This window comes from Lepus europaeus, chromosome X (assembly GCF_033115175.1).
Source record: "Lepus europaeus isolate LE1 chromosome X, mLepTim1.pri, whole genome shotgun sequence".
Lineage (NCBI taxonomy): Eukaryota > Metazoa > Chordata > Mammalia > Lagomorpha > Leporidae > Lepus > Lepus europaeus.
This window is the reverse complement of record NC_084850.1, coordinates 20,676,852-20,684,453: the sequence shown is the minus strand read 5'-3', so window position 1 is coordinate 20,684,453 and position 7,602 is coordinate 20,676,852. Positions and strand designations below refer to the sequence as shown.

Below are 7,602 nucleotides of genomic sequence, written 5' to 3'. Positions count from 1 at the left end.
CCGCTTCTTGCATTACCTCTATCTCATCATCTTCATAATCTTGAATTGTGGTGTCTATTTCATTTGGGGGCATCATAGTGTCTTCCTGTTCTTGTTACCTCGGTTTTTGCGTTTGTTGTTTGGCATGTTGGAGATATTTGGTTTCTTCACTGTGGTGTTTTTTCTTGTTATACTATGGCTCTATATTAAGTGGACTGTCTGCTTTCGGTGGAGCCTTAGAGGCTTGAGATGAGTGTGGCCTGAGAGCTCTGTTTGGTTCCTCGGGGTTGACGGTCTGCCAAAGGTGACACTCCCAGGTTAGGCGTGGTAAATCTCTTTCATTCTTTTCTTTTTGATTCAAAAGGGAAGTAATTCCACACAGCTGAACGTAATTGGAGGTAGTTAGCAGGTGAATGATATACCCACAGGAGCCAGAGATCGGAAGCTCTTTCCCAAGGACCACACAGGGAATCTCTGCTGCCCTCAGTGTGGGCTCCAATTCTCCTGCAGTCTCCCACTGGGTTGCCAAGTTAGATCCTAATCTGTTATTTCTCCCCACCAGAGTCAGGTTTTTCTGCTAGACTCAGGGCCGCTGCAGGCCTGAGGTTGCCCTGCTTATGACGTATGTCCAAAATGGCTCCTGCTCTTTGTCTTGCTCGCCTTTGTGAGCGGAGAGAAACTCGTGTCTGTATCGGTCACATTTTTTTTTCTCTCTCTCTCTCTCTTCTAGTTAGCCTGGTGAACTTTTCCCCACGGAGTTTCAAGCCTTGTTCCCTCTAGTCTCCTCTTTCTGCTTTCCCGCTGGTGTCTCGGGCTATTAAGGTTCGGCTCACCTTGCGTTCCAGCGCTGGTGTGTTGATTCTGCCGCTGGTGTCCCGAACTTGGGCTCCCACGCTCTCCACGCAGGTCCACTGTGAATCACTAGTTCCAGAAGAGTTTCCTCTGCTGTTTCTTCCCCTACTCTTCCTTGAACCTGCAGTATCTCCACTTTTATTAAACTGTCTCTTCCCGGGCTATCAGTGTGCTCCCTTCCTATTCCGCCATCTTGCTGCCTCCTTCTCCATATCACTATCAATAAACAACAATTCAAAGGGTCAACCACTGTTGAATAGGCATCAATACTGTATTTTCTAGGTGTTATGATTCCTCTTTCAGATCTCAAAATCACACTATCATTCATTAAACATCTAAAAATTGTCTGTTGAGTTTGTGGCTATACTGGTGATTGATAAAAGAACAAAAACTGATGTGCACATTCCTATTTGTATAAATTAATGGAATACTGATCAAATACACAATTCCTTTTAGTCAAATTCCACATTTTTCATTATGTCAAGGAAATAAATACCAATATTGTCAAGTCAAAAAATGTGTAAGATTGTTAGAGAATATTATGCTCAATTTCCAAGTGCCTCCAAGAAGAGGGATTCTATTATGAAAATATAAAGCATAAAAAAGTATCATGTCTGAGGAGTAATAGTTACTCAGGAAGGCATAAAGGATGATTTTACTTTTATTTTATGTTGCTCTGGACCTTAAATTATTAACCTAAAATTTTATGTGTATATAAAGCTATTCACATTTAAATAAAGTTGATTTCAAGAGTTCAATTCACACTTGATACCTAAATAATCAATTCACACTTGATATCTAAATAATAATAATAAAAGTACATCTCAATCATTTGAAAGACTCAGTAAGACTTACCTGATTATAAAACAAAAACTGATACTGTAGTATGCAGGGAGACAAAATTAATTTAAAACAATATATAGAGAGACAATTATTTTAACTTATCCTAAAAATAGTACATTTTAAAAAGCTAAATAAATAATTTCAATAAAAATTATAATGGAACACAAATATTAACAGCCTGGGAAATACACTTAGGAATATACAGAACCTAGTAGGAGAAAAGTACAAAACCATTGAAAAGCATACAGGAGGAATGTGCCTGCTGGAGGAAAAGAGAGTTATCATGATGCTATTTCTCCCTAAATTATGTGTAAAACCAAAGCTATCCCAATTTAAAAAATAGATATTGTCGCTTTTTACAATGCAGAGCTTTTTAAGATGATACAGAACAGCTCCTCCCACTCTCACCAGGGCCCAACCTCTGCCTTCTGGGCGCCTGGCCCAGGAACAAAGGCACATAGCCTGGGGCTCCCCTCATGGCTCACATGGAAGCTCGCCCAGTGTCCCCGCGGCATTGGCTCCCAGCCAAGGTCTCAAAAGACCTCACCAAAATGCTGTCTCAAATAGAACATGTCATGGAAATCGTGAAGTTTACATTTCTCAAATTTGCTGGACTTAAAGGCATGGAAAAGAAGTTCCCTGAATTTTTGGAAAATCAAAAAGACTCCTTGGCTGTAGATAAAACAATGAAGGACCTAGACATGTTAGCTGTCACAAAACACACCGAACGCCGGAGTAAGGGAAAAGGTTTATTGGGAAACACCCAACAGATCGAAGGGGTGGGGCAGTGAAGGAAAAAGAGAGAGAGAAAGAGAGTATAAGAGAGAGAGAGAGAGAGAGGGAGAGGAGAGGAGAGGAGAGGAGCTAGTGAGGAGAGAAGATAGAACAGAGAGAGAGCCAAGAAAGCAGGAGAGGAGAGACAAGAGAGCACGTGTTCAGGAACAGGCCCTTTTAAAACTTTGCCCGATAGCGGGCAGGGAAGCAGGAGCAGCGAATCCCATTAGGATGGGGGTGGAGCTTGACCACAGAGGTTGGGCCATGTGGCCACCTGGCTTCCAGCAATGGTGGCGGGGGCTAGAGCTTGGGATGTAATGCGCCATAGATAAAACTGCACCAGTTTCCTAACAAGACCAGTGCAAAATGGGAAAAAAGGATTCCAAAGCTTCTTCTCCCTAATTGCAGGCCTCACCATTGCATGCAATGACTATTTTGTAGTACATACAGAGCAGAAGAGAAAGAAGTAGGCAAAAGAAGTCTGGAGCAATTACCCCTGCCCTGAGAAGAGACCTCCCAAAGGTCACTTAAGGAATCTGCCGCACAGCTACCCCTTGTATAAGGATTTCATGAGCAGAGCAGAACCCTTAGAAAATTTCCAAATGAAAACCAACTCCTACTTGACAGAGAAAGAAAAGTTAATTAACTGACAGATAAACTTTTGATTTTTATATTGTTTTCATGCTTTTACCCTCCATAAATAAAGTTCTTTTGTGTCTTTAAAAAAAAAGGATAGAGAAAAATTAAGAGGTGGAAATGGTCAGGAAAGTTCCAAAGACATTTGACCTGAAAACCAGGATCCCACACATTGAAATAAATGTTATAATGCTTCATTGATGTGAATATTTGATTACACGTTAAGTACAAGATAACACAATCCAGCGAGTATGACAGGATGTCCCACAGTTTCCAAGCCTATTGGAATGTGATATACAATATAAGGGGCATTTCAACTAGTACAGGAGAAGTGGGCTATTGGATTAAAAGTATGGGGACAACAATATAAAAATTAGCAAAATAAAATCTGCATTTTTTTCTCAGCTGCTATACCTAAATCAATTCCAGGAAGACTATTTAGATGTAAACAAATAAATAATTTGAGAGGAAAACACAAGTGATATTTCTATGAATTATGAAGTACAATGGGCCTGCATAAGGATTCTTATTGAACTCAAAAGCGATATCATATGGATAAGATGGACATATTTATAGTACTTAACATATCAAACTCCATGAAATAAAGTTAAAATGCTGTCTTGGAAAGAATATTAGCAAATATGTTCATGCTATAAATTTCCTAATAGACCTCTAATTTCCCTAATATAAAAGTATGTCTAATGTTCCTAATAAATAAGTAGCTCTAGCAAGGAAAGCTATTCCATTCTCACTGATACTTTGAAAAATGCAAATATAATTATGATACTCCTTTATATTTCTCAGATTGACAAAGAGGTCAAAGAACGAATGCCAAAGTGCCAACCAGGCATTCTCTCAACCTGCTGCTGACATTGTCAATTAGCACAATACAGCTGAACCATCATCTAATTAAAGCCAAATATACAATAACTCTGTAAACTGACTTAAAAAGCGCCATTGACTTATACTTATTTTACAACTAGAGAATCTTATGGAAGATGATTTATATCTCAAAAAAGTTTTTTTTAAAAAAAAAGTATTAGCATGCATGTTTCTTTACTGTAATTACACTTCAACACATGTAGAAATTCTTTTTGTGAGTGAGGAAGGCTATTGCAAATAATTCTAATTGTTAGCCAGATGTATACTTTGGAAAACAGAAATGACTGCAAATATAAGAACAAATATTCCACAAAGTTTGGCAAATTAAACTTCCAATTCCACTCTACCAATAATATACCAGGGGTACCTCAGAGAGGGTAGTTTGAAAGTATCCCAGGAATAAAGATGATCTCCAAATACAACTCTTACGTTAGTGGCTTTCAATTCCTGAGATGTTTCATCTTCTTCCACAACAGGAGTAACATTTTGCTCAGAGCTCAGAAGCACAGTATCAGTTATTTCAGTACCGTACTTGATACACTCATCAGTCAAGCCATAATCACCACTGGCACTTGCCACTGCTCCTTGTGTAGTTTTGAAATCGGTGTCATCTAATGAGATAGGCAAGCAAAAGTTGTCAGGAATTAGTTTCAAAAGCAAATACACATTCCGTATAAACCCCATAGAAGAAGCTGCAAGAGGCAATTATATAAGAGCAGAATTAAAGCAGGTTAGACTTGTGACAGTGGAGCACAGCTGGTTAGTGTGTGGGATTCTGGAAGCACAGAGCAAAGGTTGAAATACTAGTTTCACCATTTCTCTGAGGAGCATAGAGGTCAATGCCTAAGCCAGTGTAGTTGTATGGCTAACAGCACTGGCTCAGGGCCAGCACTGTGGTGTAGCAGGTAAAGCCGCGGCCTGCAGTGTTGGCATCCCATATGGGCACCAGTTTGAGTCCTGGCTGCTCCACTTCAGATCTAGCTTGCTGCCACGGCCTGGGATAGCAATAGAAGATGGCCCAACTCCTTGGGCGCCTGCGCCTGCACAGGAGATCCAGAAGCAGCTCCTGGCTCCTGGCTTCAGATCAGGCAGCTCCAGCCATTGCGGTCATCTGGGGAGTGAACCAGAGAATGGAAGACCTCTTTCCCTCTGCCTCTCCTTCTCTCCCCATGTAACTCTAACTTTCAAACAAATGAATAAATAAATCTTTAAAAAAAGAGCACTGGCTTTAGAGTCAGACTACAGGGCTTTGAAACACGGCTGTCAAGTGTGATACTCCGGGCACACTTGTTCATTTCTCTGACCTTGTTTTCCCTTGTAAAATAGGGACATTAATGCTGTTTGCATATTAGGGTTATTAATATTAATGACCAGAAATCTCAACTGCTTAGAACTATGAATGTCTCCCCCAGATTAGAGTGTAAATGTTAGTTTTATCTATATCTGAAGAGTCTTTAAGCATTGATTATTGATATATAGTTTCATCATTAACAGCATCAGTAGCATGTACAAATGATTAAATACCTCAACAGATAAAGCACAAAGAAATTTAGGGAGTTAAGTCTCACCCAAATGTGCATCAGCCTCACTCAGGCTTATTTTGGTGTCTTGAACATAAAAGATGGTAAGCTATATTTGGGATCTGAAACCAGAGTGTTCAGCATGCAAAGTCTACATTGTGAACCACAGTGCATTAGTTACCTTGACAAAGACAGGGAAACTGGCAGAACAGCTGGAAGAAATATTAATTATAATAGATTTTGGAAGAAGAAACCCAAGACAATTCTTAAAAATTGGAACAAAGATTGATTGTTACCTGAAATCATAAATTACAAGAATGTAATTAAAGACGCCTATTTTTGTACAAAATTTTGAAGTCATGTCGGCGCCGTGGCTTAACAGGCTAAGCCTCTGCCTTGCGGCGCCGGGACACCAGGTTCTAGTCCCAGTTGGGGCGCCGGATTCTATCCCGGTTGCCCCTCTTCCAGGCCAGCTCTCTGCTATGGCCCGGGAAGGCAGTGGAGGATGGCCCAAGTCTTTGGGCCCTGCACTCACATGGGAGACCAGGAGAAGCACCTGGCTCCTGGCTTCGGATCAGCACGATGCACCGGCCACAGCGGCCATTGGAGGGTGAACCAACGGCAAAAAGGAAGACTTTTCTCTCTCTCTCTCTCTCTCTCTCTCTCTCTCTCTCTCTCTCTTTCACTATCCACTCTGCCTGTCCAAAAAAATTTTTTTGAAGTCATATATATGAGTGTATTACTCATCCACGAGGCTTCAAACATGCCTATTCAGGAAAGAACCGCATTTCAAGGGGCCAGCATTTTGGCACTGCTTGGGACACCATCAGCCCACATCAGAGTGTCAATTCAGTTTCCAATACACTGTGTTTATGCGCCTGGGATATAGCAGAATATGACTCCAGTACATGGGTTCCTGTCACCCACCCAACTGAAAAACTCAGACGGAGTGAACCAACGGATGGAAGATCTCTGTCTTTGCCCGTTCCTCTATATCACTCGAATTTTCACATAAATATACAAGTAAACCACCCTTTTTGAAAATACTGATATTAACCATCAGAAAGGAGGACCCACGACTACAAACACATAAAGGGGACTCTTACAGTCACATGGCATCCATGCAAGGTAAGCTCCACGGTTTGTGGGGAAGGTCAAGCGGGGAAAACTCTCCCCGGGACCCTCTGTGCCTACACCATTGCCGCTTTGCACAGAAGATTTCAGGACAGCAGCACATGCTAGTTGCCAACAAGGACACTCAGGGAACTGGGGGCAGGCGCCCTTACCTGCCCCACCCCAAGATGGCGCCTGTCCTGGCTCCTAGAGCTCCCTAGAACTCCTGAGAACCACAGTCAGGACGGGGCTGGGGCCCCACGGACAAGTCCCTTGCGGGGAGGGGACAGGTTAGGTACCTTCCAGCAGGCTCATCGACAGCTCCTTCTCGAACTCCGAGTCTGCTCTCCTCCTGAAGAAGGCACGAACCTTGGACACCATCCGGAACATGGTTCTGTCTCAGAGCCTAGGAGCCCGCTCACCGCGTTCAGGAGCAGGCCGGCTTCAGAAGTCTCTGCCTGCTCGTTCTCGGGCGCTGCCTTCACAGCTGCTCCTTGTAGTCCTGACTCCTCCTCCTCTGCCAGGCCCGGCCTCTGGTCAGGCTGGGGAAGCAGCGGCCCCAGAGGGCTTTCCTGGGCCCTGGGCTCACCACCAGCCAGCTCCGCGCTCAAAGCAGGCCCCGGATGTGCAGGGGACAGTGGGGCGGACTTCGTGGCTCCTCCCACCAAGGCTTGGCGGAAGTCTTACTAGCCAACCAGAAATCGTTGTTGCACCTGGCGGGGTGCGGCAGGTCAGGGCGGGGTAGGTCAGAGTGTCTGGTGGAAGTTAACCCTGTCCCCTTGGAAATCTGTGGGGAAAGAATTGGTAGACGGAGGTGGATTCAGCTGAGAATGGAGGCGAGTCCCCAGGCTATGAAGCTTGGAGTCCATTCTCCACCACTGAGTGCCTCCAGGTCATTTTCTCATCTCTGAGCGCCTTGCCACCCTCCCCCATTCCCATAGAACCATACATTTTGGCCAGTGATTCCTGTTGATTATTGACTCCAGCCATGGACACAGTGGGA

General features: G+C 43.3%; 1 protein-coding gene across 1 annotated transcript; it reads left to right on the top strand.

Moving 5' to 3' along the window:
- The first annotated feature begins 2,225 nt into the window (after nucleotides 1–2,225).
- LOC133753801 (protein S100-A10-like) lies at nucleotides 2,226–2,918 on the top strand. Its single transcript, XM_062184528.1, has 2 exons — nucleotides 2,226–2,377; nucleotides 2,804–2,918. Exons 1-2 carry the CDS (start codon nucleotides 2,226–2,228, stop codon nucleotides 2,916–2,918), a joined length of 267 nt encoding a protein of 88 aa, XP_062040512.1.
- The last annotated feature ends 4,684 nt before the right edge of the window (nucleotides 2,919–7,602 follow it).

Coding starts and splice junctions, on each gene's coding strand:
- LOC133753801 (XM_062184528.1), top strand. CDS start 2,226: ATGCTGTCTCAAATAGAACATGTCATGGAAATCGTGAAGTTTACATTT. Junction 2,378..2,803: donor ACAATGAAGGACCTAGACAT/GTTAGCTGTCAC, acceptor TTTCCTAACAAG/ACCAGTGCAAAATGGGAAAA.